Genomic DNA, 23,238 nt, shown 5'->3' on the forward strand with positions numbered 1-23,238 from the left:
TTTACATTAAAAAAAGTTTTTATTGTTATCATGCTGTAATACAAAGCTGAACTTACCAGCAATCCAGGTCCAGTCTCCAGAAGGCAGAGTGCTGGTTGCAGAAAACAAACATGACTGCCTTCTCTCTGTGAGCGCTCAGATGGCCTGGGATACACAGGACTTCCTGTTTTCTGGAAGGGTCAGAAAACAGGAAGTGCCGTGTTTTCCACGATAACTAAAAAATAAATAATGAATGTAAATTGCAAACTTGCTTTATATCACATCTACTGTTGATTTAGGTTTTTAAAGTAATAACGACAGGTACACTTTAATCTTATTCAAAAAAAATAGTTTTGCCTTTTTAACCATTGGGATCCTTGTGACCCCTCTAGATCTCCCAAGAACCAGCCTCAGGGCTCAGCCAAATATTACAGTATACAGTGCCTACAAGTAGTATTCAACCCCCTGCAGATTTAGCAGGTTTACACATTCGGAATTAACTTGGCATTGTGACAGTTGGACTGTAGATCAGCTTGGAAGTGTGAAATGCTCTGCAGCAAAAAAGAATGTTATTTCTTTGTTTATTGTTTTTCAAAATTGTGAAAAGTTTATTGAGAGGGTCAATTATTATTCAACCCCTCAAACCACCAGAATTCTGTTTGGTTCCCCTAAAGTATTAAGAAGTAATTCAGGCACAAAGAACAATGAGCTTCACATGTTTGGATTAATTATCTGTTTTTCCCGCCTTTTCTGACTATTTAAGACCCTCCCCAAACTTGTGAACAGCACTCATACATGGTCAACATGGGAAAGACAAAGGAGCATTTCAAGGCCATCAGAGACAAGATGGTGGAGGGTCACAAGGCTGGCAAGGGGTACAAAACCCTTTCCAAGGAGTTGGGCCTACCTGTCTCCACTGTTGGGAGCATCATCCGGAAGTGGAAGGTTTATGGAACTACTGTTAGCCTTCCACAGCCTTTGAAAGTTTCCTACCGTGCCGAGGCCAGGCTTGTCCGAAGAGTCAAGGCTCATGCAAGGACAACAAGGAAGGAGCTCTGGGAAGATCTCATGGCAGTGGGGACATTGGTTTCAGTCAATACCATAAGTAACGTACTCCACCGCAATGGTCTCCGTTCCAGACGAGCCCGTAAGGTACCTTTACTTTCAAAGCGTCATGTCAAGGCTCCTCCATGATCACTTGGAGGACTCTGAGACAGACTGGTTCAAGGTTCTCTGGTCTGATGAGACCAAGATCGAGATCTTTGGTGCCAACCACACACGTGACGTTTGGCGACTGGATGGCACTGCATACGACCCCAAGAATACCATCCCTACAGTCAGGCATGGTGGTGGCAGCATCATGCTGTGGGGCTGCTTCTCAGCCAAGGGGCCTGGCCATCTGGTCCGTATCCATGGGAAGATGGATAGTACGGCCTACCTGGAGATTTTGGCCAAGAACCTCCGATCCTCCATCAAGGATCTTAAGATGGGTCGTCATTTCATCTTCCAATAAGACAACGACCCAAAGCACACAGCCAAGAAAACCAAGGCCTGGTTCAAGAGGGAAAAAATCAAGGTGTTGCAGTGGCCTAGTCAGTCTTCTGACCTTAACCCAATTGAAAACTTGTGGAAGGAGCTCAAGATTAAAGTCCACATGAGACACCCAAAGAACCTAGATAACTTGGAGAACATCTGCATGGAGGAGTGGGCCAAGATAACTCCAGAGACCTGTGCCGGCCTGATAAAAGACAATTATTAGCTGTAATTGCAAACAAGGGTTTTTCCACAAAATATTAAACCTAGAGGTTGAATAAGAATTGACCCACACTTTTATGTTTAAATTTTATTATAATTTAACTGAGCAACGTAACTTTTTGGTTTGTAATATTTATGCATCTGTTTATAAATCCTGCTCTGGTTTGAAGTTTGAAGGCTCTAACTTATTTGCAACTTATCAAACCTGCTAAATCTGCAGGGGGTTGAATACTACTTGTTGGCACTGTATATCTGCAATAGAGATGAGCGCAACTCGAGCATGCCCCAGTCCGATCTTTTGGTATTTGAATACCGTTGGCTGAAGAACTTGGATGCAGCCCTATGCAGTCTTGGCAGACATAAGTACAGACAGGCTGTATCCATGTGTCCGCTCTGCTCCGGGGCCTGGAAAAGCTGGATGCTTCCTTAATACTGTAGATTCACTCATCTCTTATACATATGAAAGGCTTAATCAGGTGTATTTTCTCATTGAGTTGTGCAGCTCTAAGAGCTATGGGGCTTTTTGGCCAGCAGAGGGAGTAAGCATATTTCTTTTCCACTCATCACTCATTAAAAGAATAAGATCCTGTACTACTGGATGTGCTACAGCTTAGGCCTTATTCACACGTTCTGTAGATTTATCCGCAATTGTTGATCTGCAATTATAGACAAATTTAGGACACATTGACTTCTATTGGGCTATTCACACTGTCTGTAGTTTTACACATCTGCAATCTGTGGCACAAAAAATTGTATTGACACATAATACCTTCAAACACAAAGGCCTGGGGTATAAGACTCCTTTGTTCATATAACTTTTATTATTGTTGTTTAAAGTCTTGTATCCCAGGACTTTGAACCCCAGGGTATTATGTGTCAGTACAATTAAGTAGGTACCCCTGACCCACCTATGAGAGGTTGTGTTATTCACACCAAAAAATTGGACAGGTCTTAGTAAGGGCCGGAATTGTGGCACAGATTCAACAATAGAAGTCTTTGGGGGGGTCTATAAGTTTTGCAGATCCCAATTTTTTTTTATGGAAGAAACGTCCATAAACTCTGCAAAAAAATATGTATTACCTTCCAATTTTTTCAGATCCGCACAACATGCAGATTATAGATGCATAGAAAACTGTGTGTGATCTGTTCCCTCCCCCCTTTTTAGAGACGCTCATGTAAACAGTGTCCCTGGCCGGCTTTCTTTGCAATCTGTGATGCTGGGTTACTCATAGTGAGGTCACCAGCAACGTTGACAAAAAAGTTTATGAAAGGAGGGGGGCGGAGAGAACAGCTCAGACACCGTTTTCTGTGTCTTAAGCAGAAGGCAGCAGACTCAACACTGGAAGAAGGAAACCGATAAAGTAATAACAAGTATGGATGGAGCAGTTTGTTAGTCTTCAGGAGAAGGGATTAGTGAACATGTATTTTACCTATCTAGATAACTGCTTTAAAGGGGAACTCCAGGTAGAGGTAAAAAAAAAAAATGAAACTTCTGCAGAAGCATAACACATTACTTACCTATCTATCCCAGTTTTGAAACTACCAAAAATCCATGGTTTTTATTCTGTATTGTGTTTCTGAACTTCCTGGTTGAGCAGTTTCCAGAATGCAGTACTGGTTCCAGAATGCAATGCTTTCCCTCAGCCAGTGGCGTCGCTAGGCTTAATCATTCGGGGCCCCAGCCCTGAATGATTTCAGTCTAGCCCCGAAAGTCTTTTTGATCCAGCCAGCGCTGAAGTAACAGCAGCCGGGTCGGTGATAGATCACTATCAGAGGCCTCAGGCTGCTGTTACTTCAGCGCTGGCGGGCCGCGGGAGCGGGATCGTCCGGCAACACTTCCGGATGCCTCGTGACGTCACCCCTCTCTTCATTGGATGCAGTGGACGCTGCACGCTCCGGCCCGCTTCTCTCCTGCTCTCCAGGGACGTCACAGCCGGCTGTAGCGCCGCCAAGCTTCTCCCCTGCCGCGCTCCTCCACCTCAAGCTGTAGCACAGGGATGAGTATTGTAACCCCCGGGGGGGGGGGGGGGTTACTGTGTGTGTTTGGGGCGGAGGGATGGGGGCTGGCAGTGTGTGACCAGGTAGTACTCAGTGTGTGTGTATGGGGGGTTAGATGGGGGTAGTAGTGTGTGTGTGTATGGGGGGTCAGATGGGGGTAGTAGTGTGTGTGTGTATGGGGGGTCAGATGGGGGTAGTAGTGTGTGTGTATGGGGGGCGTCAGATGGGGGTAGTAGTGTGTGTATGGGGGGTTCAGATGGGGATAATAGTGTGTGTATGGGGGGCTCAGAGGGGGGTAGTAGTGTGTGTGTATGGGGGGCTCAAATGGGGATAGTAGTGTGTGTATGGGGGGCTCAGATAGGGGTAGTAGTGTGTGTGTATGGGGGGCTCAGAGGGGGGTAGTAGTGTGTGTGTATGGGGGGCTCAAATGGGGATAGTAGTGTGTGTATGGGGGGCTCAGATAGGGGTAGTAGTGTGTGTGTATGGGGGGCTCAGAGGGGGGTAGTAGTGTGTGTGTATGGGGGGGTCAGATGGGGGTAGTAGTGTGTGTATGGGGGGTTCAGATGGGGATAGTAGTGTGTGTGTATGGGGGGCTCAGATGGGGGTAGTAGTGTGTGTGTATGGGGGCTCAGATGGGGGTAGTAGTGTGTGTGTGTGTATGGGGGCCTCAGATGAGGGTAGTAGTGTGTGTGTGTGTGTGTGTGTGTGTGTGTATGGGGGGCTCAGATGGGGGCAGTAGTAATGTGTGTATGGGGGGCTCAGATGGGGGTAGTAGTGTGTATGTGGGGCTCAGATGGGGGTAGTAGTGTGTGTATGGGGGGCTCAGATGGGGGTGGTAGTGTGTGTATGGGGGGCTCAGATGGGGGTGGTAGTGTGTGTATGGGGGGTCAGGTGGGGGTGGTAGTGTGTGTATGGGGGGCTCAGATGGGGGTGGTAGTGTGTGTATGGGGGGTCAGGTGGGGGTAGTGTGTGTGTGTGTGTGTGTGTGTGTAGGGGCAGTCAGGTTGGGGTAGTGTGTGTAGGGGGTGGTAAGGTGGGGGTAGTGTGTGTGTGTGTGTTGTGTAGGGGGTCAGGTGGGATAGTGTGTGTAGGGGGCAGGTTTATTGTAGGCAGAGGGAAACTTTATTACTATGGTGGGTACAGTAGATGCTATATTACTATATAGGGGGCACAGCAGTGGGAGCATTTTTACTATGGGGGACACAGCATGGGGGCATTATTACTATATTTGGGTGCACAGCAGGGACATTATTACTATATAGGACACAGCATGGACATTATTGCTATAAGAGGGGCACAGCAGGGGACATTACTACTATATGAGGGGCACAGCAGTTGACATTATTACTATATGAGGGGCAGAGCAGGGGATATTCTATACGGGAATAATGCACAGCGGGGGTATTCTATATGGGGATGCTGCACAGCAGGGGGGGGTTATTCTATATGGGGATGCTTCTCAGCAGGGGGGGTTATTCTATATGGGGATGCTGCACATCAGGGGGTTATTCTATATGGGGATGCTGCACAGCATGGGGGCTATTCTATATAGGCAGGATGCTGAGCAGGGGGGCTATACTATTTGGAGGCACAGTTGAGGCCTATAATTTATGCAGACACAGAGGGAAGGGGGGGGCTACAACTATGTGGGGGTAGAGAGAAGGCCTATACTATGTGAGCACAGATAGGGCATATAGGGCTAAGAGGAGACCTAATTACTGTGTGTGCTGGAGCAAGGAGCCTAAAATGTTTTTCCTGGCAGATTCTGTAGAGAAGGGGGTTATGGCTTGGGTGAATGGAAAAGAAAGAGAAAAGCGAATTTGATCAGAGAAGACGTCAACTGTGAGTCCCAATTTCAAATACTAGCCTATGTGATCATCTGTTTAAAAAAAAAAGTTACACACACATAATATATATATATATATATATATATATATATATATATATTATGTGTGTAACGTCACTGCAGAAGTCAACTCAGGGGACCGTGCCCCGGATGTTTTAAGAGCCTAGCAACGCCCCTGCCCTCAGCTGTTCATCATAGTCCACAGTCCTTGCTGCAGCTGCTTCTGGCTGGTCAGAGATGGTGAATCACTCAGGAGATTGGGGGATCCAGCCAAGCCTCCTGTGACATCACGCTCTTCCCCCTGTCTGCATCATCAGCAAACACACAATGTGAGACAGAGGCATGGAATATTTGTCTCCTAAGGTGGGAGAGCAGAGGGAGCAGGAGACAATGTGAATGGGCACAGAGGCCATTTTTCTTCACTTCCTGGATTTCTATCAACTACCAGTGTGGCAGAACCACACAGATACAGTAATACATTGTATAGACACATCTATATAACTTTTAATGTACTTTTTATAGAAAACAAACTTTCCTTATGCGGAGTTCCCCTTTAAGAATGAGGTGTGTGAGCAATGCCACAGACAGTAGCAGAAGGAATGAACGTAGCAACTTTTGCAGACTTGCTGCATGGAGAGATAGTCTGCTGTGTTAGACAATATTTTGCAGCAGCATCGGGCAGGGAACTGCCAGGTGTCATATGGGAGGGCTGTAATGGAGAGCTGAGGGAAAGCAATGCTTTCTTGGAATTGTAGTACAGGGCAGCTGTTCAACCAGAAAGTAGTGATCAGTGCATTGCAAATATGATGGAAACTGCAATATAAGTGAACATTATTGCAGTTTTCTAAAGCAGTGATTTTCAACCTTTTTTGAGCCGCGGCACACTTTTATACTTAAAAAATCCCGGGGCACACCACCAACCAAAATGGCACAAAAGGACACTAAAACAGTACATATTATACAAATAGTTAATAATATAGATTCTAAATGTATTTATACTCACTCAGTGTGAAACCTGGGCCTGTTTTCTTCTCCCCCCTGTGCTTCTCTCCACCATACTTCTCTCCTGTTCTCTCCACCATACTTCTCCCCCCTGCTTCTCTCCCCCATGCTTTTCTCCTGTGCTTCTCTCCCCCATGCTTTTCTCCTGTGCTTCTCTCCACCAAAACCTCTCTCCCCCTGTTTCTCCCCCATCCCCAGGTTTCTCTCCCCCCTGCTTCTCCCCCATCCCCATGTTTCTCTCCCCCCTGCTTCTCCCCCATCCCCAGGTTTCTCTCCCCCCTGCTTCTCTCCCCTGTTTCTCCCCCATCCCCAGGTTTCTCCTGTTTCACAGGGGCACTATAGTTTGGGGAACTTTCCCCGCGGCACACCAGACCATGTGTCGCGGCACACTGGTTGAAAATCACTGTTCTAAAGGACAGTATAGTTGAGGATCATCTGGTTGTTTTTGGATGCCAGACCAAATAGCAGAAACTTTGTCCATGAAGTAATAGACCCCCCCCCCCCCCCCTCCCCTCCCTCATCGAGTGGTTCAGTGTTTGAGGTTAAAGTGTTTTGGCACCACAGAGCAGTAACATGACAGATTTTTTTTGTAGTTTTGCACCAGGAAGTTATGGTCTGAAAATAGTGCATGTATTCCCTATTAAAACAGAGGTTGTTCCCAATATCTTGGGTAGATTTGTTAGGAATCCCACGTTATATTGGCTTATTGATTGAGCAATTGAGTTTTTGTTAAGTGATCAGACCACACTGCAATATTTCAGATGGGCAACATGGCAACAATTTTTTTTTTTTTGATTTTTTTTTTAACAGTATGAATAATTCTCTATTTAAATATAGATTTTTTTTTTTTGCTAAATCTATCCCTATCTGTACCTATCTCTACTCTTCCCTGCAGTACCCCCCCCCCCCACACCAGTAGCTGTATATACTGTGTCAGTATACAGAACGATCAGACTCCCGCATACTCGAATTGCGCTCATCTCTACTACCTACACCTACTGTTGCCTTCCCGTGTAGATAATAAGCCTTCACCAGCAGGATTCCTTTTCTATTGGCATCAGTCCATAACTCATAAGGCCCTATTACACTTAACGATTATCAGTCTTACTTGCCCGGTTACTGGCCGTTCAGGCCAATAATAGTTTAGTGTAAGGCTATGTTCCCACACAGTATTTTTGCTCAGAATTTTTCAACCATAACCTGGACTGGATTGAAAACACAGAAAGGCTATGTTCACACACTATTGAAACCTAGTGGATGGCCATCACTTAATGGCAAATAACGGTAATTATTTGCCATTAAATGGCAGCCATCCACTCAATTCAACAGTGTGGGAACATATATAATGTATGTTCGCTACACCCTACTCTGGATATTGGGAAGTATTGAGGAGTGTATACTCCAAGTGCACTACTATTCTGACGCCCAGGAACAATGCAATGTGTAAATAGTACGTAGGCTCTCAAGGAGTAGGTCCTATATGTCTAACGTCTGTGGAAGGCGAATTGATTGCAGAGAGGTATTTAACGTTTAACATATGTCACATCTTTATCTACTTAAAATCAATATAAATTCATGTATCGTAAATTCATATATCATAAACATAATCATGTAGAATAAATCATAAAACAAATAACACAGTTCATAAAAACCAATGAAAGGTAAAATCCAAAATTCAAAGTTCTGTAGTACAATTTGCCAAAATAGATTAGTCAGCGCAAGGGCCCTGCGCAGACGCTCTATCAATTGGGATCGTGGCTCACATATAATAGAGTAGGTATCCTTTTTATTATAATATTTGGATGTTGTCTTGAGTGTTCCCGAACTCTCTAGCCCCTTGCCTTGTTCTTATTTGGGACAGGGTGGTAATATTGCAACTATCACCACCCTGTCCCAAATAAGAACGAGGCAAGAGGCTAGAGTGTTCTGGAACACACAAGACAACATCCAAATATTATAAGGATACCTACTCTTATTATATGTGAGCCACGATCCCAATTGATAGATTAGTCAGCGCAAGGGCCCTGCGCGGACGCTCTATTTTGGTAAATTATACTACAGAACTTAGAATTTTGGATTTTAACCTATCATTGGTTTTTATGAACTAAGCTATTTGTTATTTATGATTTGTTTTACATGATTATGTTTATGATATATGAATTTACGATACATGAATTTATATTGTTTTTAAGTAGATAAAGATGTGACATATTTTAAACATTAAATACCTCTTTGCAATCAATTTGCCTTCCACAGACGTTAGACATATAGGACCTACTCCTTAAGAGCCTACGTACTATTTACACAGAGTGTGAACATAGCCTTTCTGTGTTTTCAATCCACTCCTGGTTTTGGTTAAAAAAATACTGACCAAAATACTGTGTGGGAACAAAGCCTAATAGTGCATGTTGAAAGGCCGCAATCAGCTGACATGCATGATGTTGGATGATCGTGGTCTTTTAACATGTTGAAAGAGTACAACTGCACCAGTGGTTTGCTGGGCACCACTCCGTGCAATAAGCAGCAATCAATGGGCTGTCCAATCTCAATCATTCGGGCAGCTCATCCCGCTGTCTGCGCATGTAATAGAGTGCAACATACAGGAGGCGAGCACTGAGCTGACAGTTCAGCGCTCGCTTCCTCAAAAAAATCGTGCCATGTAATACCATACTAATTTTTTTTGTTTAGCCACGCGCTTCTCTTGCGGCTTGTTTTAGTGATCGGTCAGGGTCTGAACACTCAGTAATTTCTTGGTATTTTGTTCGAGTGTTCCACATTGCATAAGTTTGCTGTTGGTCCCTCTCCTGTGAGCATGTAACAAGGGTTATCTATCTAGAACAGAAGGGATATGCTCTAGTGCCAGGTGTAATCTCATGTCTATCACAGAGTTACTATGCAGTTAGTAGAAGCTGTAGAGGGCATAGTTTTGAAATTGTACAATCGCTTTAATTCTTGTACCACCCAGCATGCTCCCTGCCTTATGTCAGAATGTTAGGACGACTTTTAAAACCATGGCCCCGGTGCTTCGCCTCACTTTGTCCATTGTCCTACTGCCATTTTGCTATATATAAAAGCAGATAAGAAATAAAATAAATCAAGAAAGACTTCTTGCAGTGTGAAATATCTACAAAATGCACATTTTTATTACTGGGACACAAACAAGACAGAAACTGAGAAAATGTTCAGTGTATCGCAGACCATCATGCTATGGAAATCAGCACTGAAGACGCACTGCTTAGAAACAGAGAAGCATAGTGTGTCAAATGGTGTGGGGTCAGATTTAATGAACGTTGCTGAACCCAAACAGTTCGGCATCAACACTACTCCACACCCTAATAAACTGAGCCCTGCGTAGGTGAAGGGCAAAGAGCCTGGTTTAACTTAATTCACATAACTATTTTCCGTTCTATATTCGCAGATAGATCAAGGAGCCTGTTTGGGGTCTCATTGAGTATAAGAAGTGCTAGCTAGGTCAATTGGATATGCCTTAGATTGCATTTATGAAAGGTAACATTCATGATCGTGATTTAGATCTAATTTAATTTAAAAACAAACAAACAATGGTCAGCAGAAATAAAAAAAATTTTTTTAGCCTATCTTATGTGTACAGGCTGTATTGAAGGGGTTGTCTGGTTTACTAAAGACACGGCGCACATTCATACAGTAGTGTAGAGCTGACCTGTCAAAATATTCGAGTTTGGCAACTAAAATACTCTGCATTTGATTACCGGTGGCTGCAGAAATTGGATGCTGCCCTAGGGCTGCCAGGAAAACATGGATACAGCCTATGGTCATGTCAGTGGGCAGCATCCAATTTCCGCAGCCACCGGTAATCAAATGCAGAGTGTTTCAGTTGCCAAACTCTAACATTTTGACAGATCAGCTCAACACTATCATACAGTTCCCCTGCTCCCAGCATCGTGGGAGACATTTCACGTCTGTGTTTCGCGTGGAACATGGAAAGTGTGAATGCAGCCTAACACAGATTGTCGAAAGCCAAAAACTAGAGATGAGTGCCACTCGAGCACGTTCAAATCCATTTGCTTTGCCTATGGTCTTTGTCAACATTGCCCAATAGCTTTCTCCCCCACTTAAAGTGGGTGGGCCATATCACAACAAAACCCACATCAGCAGTCAGTGGCCACACAAAAACTGTCTGATTTACCTATAGAAAGTGATCATGGCTCACTTTTATCACAATGACCCAGCCATGGGCAAAAGGTTTGCCTTAAGCAGACTGCTACTTTCTCTAGGACTGGCATATTGTTTGCTCGGAAGCTCTGAGCAGAAACATGAGAAAAAGTGTTCCTCCACTTTTGTTTAGTAGACTGTGCATTGTATCTTCAGGTGTCAGCCATTTTTGTGGATTTGTGGACCCAGCAGAGATGCTTATTTTTAATAGCCAGGTCAGGGCCAAGTCCTTGCCATCTCAAAATCTTGCCTAATATTGCCAATCTTTCTCACTACATTTGTTGGCGTTCATATTTTTATAACATCTTCACTAGTTGAGACACAGCAATGGCACTCACCAAATCTTCTCGCTTTGATGCTTTATTAAGGCAAAAAGTAGCAGAGTAACATCAAGCGTTTACACAGCAAGTGACGGCTGTTTCACGTTACAGCACTTCTTTCGGCTGTGCAAGCCAGAAGCGCTGTGACGTGAAACAGTCGTCGCTTGCTGTGTGAATGCTTTATTTTACTTTGCGACTTTTTTTCTTAATAAAGTATCAAAACGAGAAGATTTGGTGAGTGCCATTGCTGTGTCTCTACTACTGAAGATTACGTACATATTTATATGGATTGAGCACCACTGACCGTGATGTGGGAACATACTGGACTTATGCATTAACTTATTGCTGTGTCTAATGTGAATGACAGTGCAGTCCCTACCGCTTTTTCTGTCGTGGAGTTGCAGTATTTTTAGAACAGTTTACAGCATGTCCATTAAAGGAGAACTCCAGTGAAAACAAAAAATACAGTGCGAGCAAGGGGGTGCAGGAATATAATAATGTGTACTTTCCCATCCCCGTGCAGTGCAACACCAACTGGTCACTGACAGCCACCAGACATCTTCTCCCAGCTTCGTGGTACATCACGACCCAGGAAAAAATATCTGCTCTGCTACTTAGTGACTGCAGCGGTGTCCTGGTCCAGTCCATCAGCCGGGTTGTGACGCTTCAGGAAGCTGCTGAGGGCCTGGGATCGGTGATGCAGCACTGCGGGGGCACAGGGACAAAACCAAACCAAAGACAAGGAGCATCTGCTTCTTAGGCAGCAATAGGTGCAAAGATGATGCAAGGCGAGAATACAATAACCAATGCATTTTTTTATTGCCTTGTGTAAAGTATGTGCACCCTCCATAATATTTCTTCACATTAAAATAGTTTGCAAGCTTATCTCCAAGAAATTTACCCTTTCTCCTCCCTGACAGTAAAATAAAAATGTACACACTCTTTGCCAACCCATCTGAAAACATACGGAAAACAATTCAATAAAAAACAAAAAAAACAAAAAAAAAACAACTTACAAACATGATTTTACAGTTTACACAAAAAATATATTTATATATTTATAGATAGATACGTTTCTCTGGCACTTTTTTTTTATCCCTCGAGAACTACCTATTTACATTACAGTACAGAATACCAGTTTTTTTGTATCAAAAAGGATCTTTTTTTGTTTTTTCTCCACGAGCCACGACAAGGATAAAACAACGTGCACGCCTTTAAACAATCAACGGTTTATTGATATGGTGAAATCATTTCGTATTCACCCGTTTGGTGCAATTTTTTTTAAAATTGAATGTAAAAAATAAATAAATGTATAAATTTCTTTTTTTTTTTCCTTTTTTGTTCAGTGTCTCGTACATCTGTGGGACAATAAACTGGTGGAAGGGACATCACTACGGGATGGATGAGTTATTGTATCTACATGCGGCAATGATTGGATTGAGAGGTTCGGTCATGTGTCAGATGCAGATTACAGTATAAGTAGCTTTGCCTTCAGATGAGAAGAGAAAATGAATAGAACACAACTATGCAACCGAGATGTATATTGCTGCAGCCCAGACATAAGTAGGAAAAAAATCCTATAGGCAGTGGAGATCCATATGGGGTCTAAACATGTATCTTACAGGTCTGATGCACATACCTAAAGAAACTTATGCTTGGCCTAGTTACATAGCAATGTGATAGTGGAGGGACAGTAAATGTTTTTGGTGCAAGGAGGGTCTTCGGCACCTTATTCCACTTTTCAGAACTTGCATCGCCATTCACATTCAGTAGAGTGTAACTCTGCACCACCATGTCTGTCACATTCAGGGGAGGTTCCTGCATTAATATACATACACCACACACTAGCCTAAGACCATGCCTTAGTATCAAACTCTTGAAGAACCTGAAGGTGAAGATTTCTGAAAGCCAGTAGAGATGTCTATTTTGATATGTCCAACTAAAGAGTATAAAAAAAAAAAAAAAAAAAGAAAATGAACCAGGTAACAACCAATGAATCTGCTGCATCACCATCGGATATCTTCCTGCTGGTGCAGCATTACAGAATGGCTAAAAAGGAAGCCATCACCCTGTGCCATAACGCTCCATTGCTTTACACATTCTCCATATCAATCGTCTGCCCATCTCTTGCAGTCAATGTTTCTGAGGCAAAAAGTTTGACACAAAAACATCATTCAAGTTTTTTTTTTCTAGGGGGAAAAAAAAAGTGATAATAGGGTCAGGTGGATCAGTCCGCCTCGCTTTCCTTCCTTTTGGCACCTGCAAAAGATTAGAGGCAATTATAAGTATAAATCTTTGCAATTTAATTAAAGAGGTGCGTCACAATTTTATTTTAACCCTTAGGGGACACAGCCAGTTTTCATTTTTGCGTTTTCGTTTTTCCCTCCTCGTGTATATAAGGCCATAGCGCCTGCATTTTTCCACCTAGAGACCCAAATGAGCCCTTATTTTTTGCGCAACTAATTGTACTTTGCTAAGGCAGATGTAATTTTTGCCTAAAATGTGCCGGGAAACCAGAAAAAAATTATATGTGTGGTGAAATTGAAAAAAAAAAACGCATTTCTTTTATTTGGGGGAAATGTGTTTTTACGCCATTCGCCCTGGGGTAAAACTGACTTGTTATGCATGTTCCTCAAGTCGTTACGATTAAAACGATATGTAACATGTATAACTTATATTGTATCTGATGGCCTGTATAAAATTCAAACCGTTGTTAACCAATATACGTTCCTTAAAATCGCTCCATTCCCGGGCTTATAGCGCTTTTATCCTTTGGTCTATGGGTCTGTGTGAGGTGTCATTTTTTGCGCCATGATGTGATCTTTCTATCGGTACCTTGATTGCGCATATATGACTTTTTGATCGCTTTTTATTACAATTATTCTGGATTTGATGCGACCAAAAATGCGCAATTTTGCACTTTGGGATTTTTTTGTGCTGACGCCGTTTACCGTGTGAGATCAGGAATGTGATTAATTAATAGTTCGGGCGATTACGCACGCGGCGATAGCAAACATGTTTGTTTATTAATTTATTTATTTATTTTTATTTATAAAATGGGGAAAGGGGGGTGATTCAGACTTTTATTAGGGGAGGGGGTTTTGTGTTATTAAAAATACTTTTTTCTTTTACTTTAGACATATACTAGAAGCCCCCCTGGGGGGCTTCTAGTATATGCACTCTGATCTCTCATAGAGATCCATGCAGTATAGTTATACTGCATGAATCCATGAGATCGGTGTTCTATTACTTTTGGCTGCTGCAGCCAAAAGCAATAGAATGCCGAGCCGGGATTAGCGCCATTACGGAGCAGACCCCGGCCCGGTATGGATGCAGGGATCGCCCCCCCGCAATCGCGCCGCAGGGGGGCGATCCCCCCACTAGACCACCAGGGATGTATAACCGCAAGTATTTAGAAGCAGCTGTCAACTTTGACAGCTGCTTCTAAGTACTTAATTAGCGGGCACGGCGATCGGACCGTGCCCGCTAATAGCCGCGAGCCCGGGCTACTCGCGGCACCCGGGATCGCGGCAGTTCAGAGGGTGGTCGCCGCGCGACCCCCCTCTGAACTCCCATAGCGGCACGAGGACGTTAAATAACGTCCTGGTGCAGCTATGGGTTAAAGAAATCAACAGGGGTTGTGATCACGAGCAGTTTTGCAATACACAGTTTATTTTATTTTTTTAAGTTTTCTATATTTAACCCCTTCAGGACCGGACTAATTTGTTTTTGAGCTTTTGTTTTTTCCTTCTTGTGTTTAAAAGGCCATAGCGCTCGCATTTTTTCACCTACAGACTCACATGAGCCCTTATTTTTTGCAACACTAATTGTACTTTGCAATGTCAGGCTTCACTTTTCATAAAATACGCTGCAAAACCAGAAAAAAATTAAATGTGTGATGAAATAGAAAAAAAAATTAAATTTGGGGAGTATTTGTGTTTACACCATTCGCCCTGGGGTAAAACTGTCTTGTTATATATATGTTCCTCAAATCGTTACAATTACAATGATATGTAGCATATATTACTTATTTTATTTGATGGCTTATAAAAAATTAAAACCTTTTTTAATAAAGTAATGCTCCTTTAAAAAACGCTCTATTCCCATGCTTATAGCGCTTTTATCCTTTGGTCTAGGGGGCTGTATGGTGTGTCATTTTTTGCGCCATGATCTGTACTTTCTATCGGTACCTTGATTGCGCATAAGCGACTTTGTAATAATTTTGTAATAAAAAGTGATCAAAATCGCCATGTGACCCCTCTCTGAACGCCCCAACCCGCATGGGGAAGTACAGTTACGCCCTTATGCGGGAAGGGGTTAAATCATGGCCACTAGATGTCTCCCTTCCTGTCCATGCACCCTCCCGTGCTGATATTTGGTCTTCTCCCCTCAAAATAAAATAGAAAAAAAAACAAAAAAAAAAAACAAGAAGTCCCAGTCTTTTGCACGCTCACAGACATAGGTTGGAATTCATTAACAGCCATTTCAGAGCGCACACAAAGCAGGACAACACTTCACTGTGCATGGGTACAGCTGCTGCGCATCAACATTCAGTAGCAAACAGTCCTGGGGGAGCTCACATTGTATGGTCAGCTCTCCTACCACACAGCACCGAAGCCTCTAACCACACAGTGACATTATACTGACTGAATTGTTGCATAACAAAGAGCATTGTCTTCTGGCTAGCCTGCTGAGCTGATAATATAATTAGCAAAAGTTATATTATAATTAGCCTACGTTAATTGCCCTCATAGCGTGAGAATTGGGACTTCCTGTGTTTAGTCTTTGTTGAGAAAAGACCAAATATCAGCTTGGAGGGAGAATGGATCACAGTTTGGCCGTATGTATAAAAAAATTTTAAACATAAAAAAAAAATGAAGAGTGTACATTGCAAAACGACTTGCAATCATTTTTCACAGTGGTTCCTCTTTAAACCAGCATCTAGTAATCCATAAATTGTGATATTCCAGCAGAGAACTGTATGGAAAGTTCCATAGATTTTGGCCTGTGTGACGATACCGTCCTGTTTGAGTTTCCTGCCCACAGGTTTGACCATGTGATCAATGAAGGCTGCATCATTTATCTTGAAATAAAAGCTAAAACACGCTGTGTAAACATGTAAATGCATTTTACCCACCTGCAGGAGACAGCACCAGTGCTTGCAGAATATCTGAGAGAGATATAATTCCCACAATGCTATGTGCTTCATTCACAACTACCAGTCTATGTACCTAAAAAACAAATCATACGTTATGACAATGTAACACATGTACATACACCCTAGAAATGAATGCAATGGTTGTGGGCAGCTACACCTTCCCTCCACAGTGCCCGCAGCAGGACAAATGTGGTATTACAGGTCCCCCATTCAAATACAGTTAAACACAGTTGCACTGCTTTCTGCTTAGGCTAACAGAGAGGGGTCCTAGGTAGAGGACACTCCCTCTATAAAGTCACTATGTCTGAACAGGACAAATGCACCAGTGAGGTAACCAATTTAATGAAGAGAGACATAATTGGGGGAGATTTATCAAACATGGTATAAAGTAAAACTGGCTCAGTTGCCCCTAGCAACCAATCAGATTCCACCTCACATTTTCTGTGAGGAATGAAAAGTGGAATCTGAATGGTTGCTAGGGGCAACTGAGCCAGTTTCACTTTACACCATGTTTGATAAATCTCCCCCCCTAAAGTGTAAATCTTCTGTTCATAGGACAGTATAAAGATAAGGGCATCAGAATCAAACCTTAGTCACTATTCAAATCCATCACTAAATCGTAAAAAAATTTGAAACTTTAATAAAACACGTCAGAGAAAAGTGTTGATCGGTCAGGGTCGGAAGTTCTGTACTACCACCAATCACTAAAGTGAATGGAGATAAATGCACAAGCATAGAAAGAGACTGGGAGAGAAGTACTTTAGATGAGAGCTTCTCCCGATTTGTTCTAGTGTATGGTGGGAGTCTCATAACTTAATCATAACTTTTTATATTGTCTCTATGACATGTTAAAAAAATTTTTAAATGACAAGAGTGACTAAAGGCACTTTATCACATACAGTTGTATGGCAGAAATATTCTTTAAGTGCCTTTAGTCACTCTTGTCATTTAAATTTTTTTTAACATGTCATAGAGACAATATAAAAAGTTATGATTAAGTTATGAGACTCCCACCATACACTAGAACAAATCGGGAGAAGCTCTCATCTAAAGTACTTCTCTCCCAGTCTCTTTCTATGCTTGTGCATTTATCTCCATTCACTTTAGTGATTGGTGGTAGTACAGAACTTCCGACCCTGACCGATCAACACTTTTCTCTGACGTGTTTTATTAAAGTTTCTAATTTTTTTACAATTTAGTGATGGATTTAAATAGTGACTAAGGTTTGATTCTGATGCCCTTATCTTTATACTGTCCTATTAACAGAAGATTTACACTTTTTGGGGGAGATTTATCAAACATGGTGTAAAGTGAAACTGTCTCTGTTGCCCCTAGCAACCAATCAGATTCCACCTTTCATTCCTCGCAGACAATGTGAGGTGGAATCTGATTGGTTGCTAGGGGCAACAGAGCCAGTTTCACTTTACACCATGTTTGATAAATCTCCCCCCAAAAAGTACAAAATGACAGAAAGGCCCGCACAAAATGGTGACTTATAGCATTCCAAGGATTCTAACAAGAAGTCATTTTCTTGTTAGAATCCTTGGAATGCTATAAGTCACCGTTTTGAGCGGGCCTTTCTGTCATTTTGTACTTTTTGGGGGAGATTTATCAAACATGGTGTAAAGTGAAACTGGCTCAGTTGCCCCTAGCAACCAATCAGATTCCACTTTACATTCCTCACAGACTCTTTGGAAAATGAAAGGTGGAATCTGATTGGTTGCTAGGGGCAACTTAGCCAGTTTCACTTTACACCATGTTTGATAAATCTCCCCCTTTGTTTTAAAAATTCTGCTTAATAAAATAGGAGTAACCATAAAGAAATAAGGCAAGGCATAACTTAGGGAACCAAATGCCTATAACAATAAGGAAACATCCTGCCACATCACCCAGCACGGTATAACCAGCAAACTTTTATAAAGTCCCACTTTCTGTTTAAATGATATCTAGGTCGTCATTGGGTGTCTTCCTTTATTCAGGTAGTCACAGTCACCGGGCACGGCAGCGCTGTAATCCAGTCTCTTTGACGCGATTCAAAGCGTCGTATCTCCATGAAGTCACTGAGAGGAGGGCGACACTCTGACTCCTTCCTTGCGCAGTACAGTTGGGATAGGCCGCTTCTCTATTGCGCATGTCCAACATAAGGAAGGCGTCCGAGCACTGAACGCCACTCTGCACGTCAGAGAGAAAGTGCTTTGAATCACGCTTAGAAGGTCGTGATTACAGCACTGCAACGCCCGGTGACCGTGACTACTTGGGCCTCATTTAATAATTTTATAAATGTAAGTTTGCTGGTTATACTGGGAAGGGACATGGACTACAGGAATGTGTTTCCGAAATAAGCTGGGTCATGTAGCATGACATTTCCTTACAGTTACAGGCATTTTTTGAGTGATTGGTTCCCTTTAAAGGGAATGCTGTCATCAGTTTTATGCTGCCAGAATAACGGGCAGCATGAAGCATTGACAGGCTCCCTCTAGATTGATGTATTTTAGAGGAATCCGTTATAAAGACAGCTAAGAACAGGGTTTGGGGTCATACTCATCGGGGTGGCCCTTAGTGGATTCTCCCTGTCCTGTTGGACTAATAACAGATGGCATCCTATAATGGAAAGATTGATCGATCAGGGCCGGGGAGAATCCCCTAGGGATTGCACCACCTTTATAACTAGGATTCCTGCAGTGGTAGAGACGAGAAGAAAAGAAAATCGATCCTGCAGAATAATGTTGGCAAGCGCCCTATGAGAATAAAGAGATTGAGACCTTACCTCTGCTTTGACTATTCGGTCTACAATAGTCTCCAGTGTTTCTAGCTTACTGCATTTTACTACCCCTTCGAAATACTGTGAGCGGTGTTCCAGCGCCTGTGTCACGGTGATGTCTAAATTATTATAGGTTTTCTCAGCAGCAAGGTTCTGAAAATGAATTATGCATCTGTCAATCAAAAGTATGGTTATAAGGAGATGACAGTAGAACAGGGCCCGTTATATACAACACATATATGACCCACTGGAGAGCCCCTCTAAACACTGAGGCACAGTGGCCATACACCAGCCGATCCACCCAGTCTGAAGGTAGTTTGTGTAAAGTGTAGAGCGCTAAATCTGGAAGCTGCAGCACACCTCTATATACCCTGTGCTGGCGCTGCAGGGAATTTAAACACGTGTTGCATTACATCCTTGTGATCAGCCAATTTAAGGGGCAATATAATTTTCCAAAAGTAGACAATTCCTTTAAGGTCGTCTGCTGAAAATATAAACACAATGAGCTACTATAGAAGACAGGAACAGAGATTGCTCGCCATGTCTGATGGATGGTATGTAACAGTCACTTGTAGAGCATACACTGATATCTCTAAGGAGATCACATAAAGATTATTCTATTTTTACCCCTCAGATTTTATCCTTCTAGTGATTTGTCACTAGTGTTAGATAAAAGTGACGGCTGTACAAACCCTGACAACTGTAATATCAATGATTCTTATAAAATGTGCTGCGGTAAGGTGCTAAAGACCTATAAATAGTCTATTCTGACAAGCATATGCTAAACGGAAATATCACTTCTAGCCTGGTGCAATGTATGCAGCTCAGGCGTGATCAGTCAGACATATAATGGAGCCCGACTGATCACATGTCTTCTCCAGTCTCTATCTCCCGGTCGGTACGGGTCTGATCACTCACCTGTAATCTGACCTGGACCGATCAAAACTTTTGACATGTCAAAAGTTTTGTGAAGTGAGAGTGACACTTTAAAAGATCAATATCTGCTAGTAAGCAAAGAAATTAACGAGTTGTCCTGTGTGGACGGAGGTGGGTTTGGGATTGTTGAGCATGGGGAGGAGGTGTACAAGTAAGTTGGTCTTAATAAATAACCCCGAAATGTTTTGCCACTACTGTTCCTTTAAATTACTTTACCCCACTTGGGGTTTTGTATCACAAAGTGGCAGATTTACTATCGCGAACAGCCACATTTATTAGGAGTTTTAGAGATTTCGTGTCTTGCTTGATAAAAAGGGCTCCGGCTGGCATTTTATGAAAAGGCAGATGATGGATTCTGGGTGCCATAACATTTTAGGAGTAATAAGACAACTAATAGTCGGTGTAAAGATAGACTAAATATTTGTCAAACAGTACATTTTCAAATGGTTTAGTCAAAGTTTGCCCTGCCTGAGTATAACACAGTATTAGTATATCTAGACTAAAAAGTGTGCAGCTGAGGTCCTATATGATACTGGCACCATATAATACTATACTCACCCTGCAGTATATAATATTCAAGTTATTTTGGGTCAACTTTATTACCATGCACGTCTAGGTCACATTGAGGCAGTGCCCTCCTCCGTGCCATAACGATTTTATTTTTTCACCTACAGGGCTGTTTGGGGGCTCACTTGTTGCGCCACGATGTATAGTTTTTATGGGTATCATATTGGAGTAACAGGGAATTTTTGATCAGTTTTAAATGCAGCTTGCCAATCAGACATGAAGGGGTAAGTATTACTTCTGTCAGGTAAACTGAACAGACCCCTGCAGTCACGCTGTGGGGGGTCCTGATCAGTGACAGGTACCTCTCCTGTCACTGGCACCCGTAAACGCAGCAATTGCTATAGATCACAGCATTTAAGAGGGTTAATGGCAGGCAGCAGTGAGATTGTTCTTATCACTGCCTCCGGGCACATTAATGTGTGTGATGCTGCTCACTCTGAAGCAGCCCTGCACACATTAAAGGGGTATTCCACTCAAACATAACTTCTGATATGTTGCTTCCCATGGTGACACTAACAAATCTTTCTAGACTTATTATCTATTCAGTTTTCTTCTCCCAGTTCTGAGCTGATGTTTTCTGACGAAAACACAAAAATCTTTGTGTGAGCCTTTCTCTCTGTCTCCCCCTTGCCCTTCCTCACTTCTGATGTAAACAAGTCCCTGATTGGCTTTATCTGCAACACTGTAGCTTCTTTGTAAGGCCCCGTTCCCACTGAGCAAAAGTAGCAATGCCGTTAGCCTCCCGCTCATAATGGGAGTCTATGGGAGGTACGCGCTCTTGCTTTGTCTGTGCTGAAGAACGAACATATCAGAAGGGGGGGGGGGGGGGCAGAGAAAAGCTCACACATAAATGTTTGTGTCTTTAGCAGAAAGCAGCTGAGAACTGGGGAAAGGAGACTGAATAAACAACAAGTATGGAAGGAATTGTTAGTCTCACCATGGGCAGCAGCATATCAAAAGTTATGTTTGAGTGGAATACCCCTTTAAATCCCCTTAACACCATGGGAATTTATAGATGTTGCAACTACACTATCACACAGCCATATGGCTAACCCGAAGGGGTAAAAGGAAAAAAAAAAAAATACAACACAGCACAATTTATACAGAAAACATGATATAAAAGAAGCAGTGCATTTTTTTTTTATTTCCTCCCCTGCTGCAGACTAATATTTACACTTACCATTGTGGATTATTTTCCATCAGCACGGCTTCGTTACGGTGGTACGGCGCCATTCGGGTCCCTATAGTGGTGACGTCACCCTTCTTCTGACACACTTTACCCACTTTTGCAGACCGAAAGTCATGGTCTCCAGTGCATCCCTATAAAAGTGCCCTCAGAGATTTGAAGAGACTTTCAGCTCCCAGCTAAAAAAAGGGGTCGCGTGAGCATCAGCAGGACCCGAACGGCACCATACCACCAGAATGAAGCCTGGAAGCTGGAAACCTATAGTCATTGGTAAATGTACATATCAGCCTGCTGCAGGGGAAGAATTTTTTTTTAAAAAAGTGCACTGCTTCTTTAAGTAAACCTGGCCACAGAAGCAGAGTTAAAGGAGGAGAAATAATTGTTTATTTGTAAATTATTGTAAATTAGAGAGGAAATATACTTACAATGACATCAAACTTGGAATAAATATCTACTACTTTCCCTAAAATGAGAAAAAGAAATTATACATGAAAAACAGAAAATAGTTATACATAGTTATACATATGCAAAACACAAATAGTTATATATGCAGCTAGACCAAGTCTTGTTCAACAATCTCATCTTATTATTTTAGCACAGGTTACATAACATACATTATGGACTAAGGTCTATGACTTTTCTCTTCTGCCGCTAACACTATTCAGTGATCTGACATGTTTAGTTTGAGATGTGTGGTTACAGATCAGAACTTCAAGAACCAACCTATGTATGAGGTTGGTAAATTCCTACATGCATCTTCCTTCCTAAGGGAAGTGGCACAAAAACTTTTCATTGACCTTGCCCAGAAAATTAAAAAAAATTCCAAAAGAAAATAAATTACCACACATCCGGCAGAAGTGGTTTAAAATACTCACTTTTTTTTAAACTTATGAAATGTCAAAGGTTTTCATTAGATATACCCAGGTGAAGGACACAGCTATGAGCTTCATTCCCTGGCTTGCCACTTTGTCCTATTCACTCCATGAGACAGGCTCCACAGACTCATGCAATGAGCCCCGTCAATCTGTGAGTCAGGGAATGAAGTTGTTCTCCTTGCATTATCTAATAACTGGTGGGCGTCTGAACACCCAGACCCTTGACCAATTTGATGTGTCTAGGTGATATGTCAAACACCACATGTTGAGGGAGCGTTTAAAATGCCTTTTCACATGTAGAAAAAGACTGTCTGGAAGAGAACGTATACTGTCAGATGTGTAGCATGCCCATTCTATTGTGGAAATGCTGTGGATTTGCAATGTATTTCACCCTTTACAATGCATACGGTGAACGCTGTAGCAGAAGTAGCTGGGAATCAGATCTGCTAGGGATGCTCCCTTAGGATAGCTCAGGTCAGTGTGGACACTGATGGAAACTGATGTGAATGGAGATCACAAGACTGACAGGCATAGCAGCCGCAGGCTATGGATCTGCTATCTGAAGTGCTGATAACTAGAATATAAAGGCCATTAGGTGGACAAGGGATGTTAGAACAAATGTAGTTACATATAAAAATGATAATGTGGCGGTCCTATATATTGA

At 42.5% G+C, this 23,238-nt stretch overlaps 1 protein-coding gene across 4 annotated transcripts in view; it reads right to left on the reverse strand.

The window, feature by feature from the left end:
- Positions 1 to 11,886: 11,886 nt before the first annotated feature.
- Positions 11,887 to 23,238, reverse strand: part of PRKAG2 (protein kinase AMP-activated non-catalytic subunit gamma 2) — a 208,607-nt gene continuing 197,255 nt past the window's right edge. For all 4 annotated transcript variants that reach the window (XM_069958857.1, XM_069958858.1, XM_069958859.1 and 1 more), the window contains 4 exons: positions 22,125 to 22,162; positions 19,017 to 19,163; positions 16,229 to 16,322; positions 11,887 to 13,350 (listed from right to left, as the gene is read on the reverse strand). In XM_069958857.1, coding sequence (XP_069814958.1) covers positions 13,319 to 13,350; positions 16,229 to 16,322; positions 19,017 to 19,163; positions 22,125 to 22,162 — 311 coding nt within the window. In that variant the 3' untranslated portion in view covers positions 11,887 to 13,318. The remainder of the gene's footprint in view (positions 13,351 to 16,228; positions 16,323 to 19,016; positions 19,164 to 22,124; positions 22,163 to 23,238) is intronic.

Source organism: Dendropsophus ebraccatus, chromosome 2 (assembly GCF_027789765.1).
Source record: "Dendropsophus ebraccatus isolate aDenEbr1 chromosome 2, aDenEbr1.pat, whole genome shotgun sequence".
In the NCBI taxonomy this organism is placed as follows: Eukaryota; Metazoa; Chordata; class Amphibia; order Anura; family Hylidae; genus Dendropsophus; species Dendropsophus ebraccatus.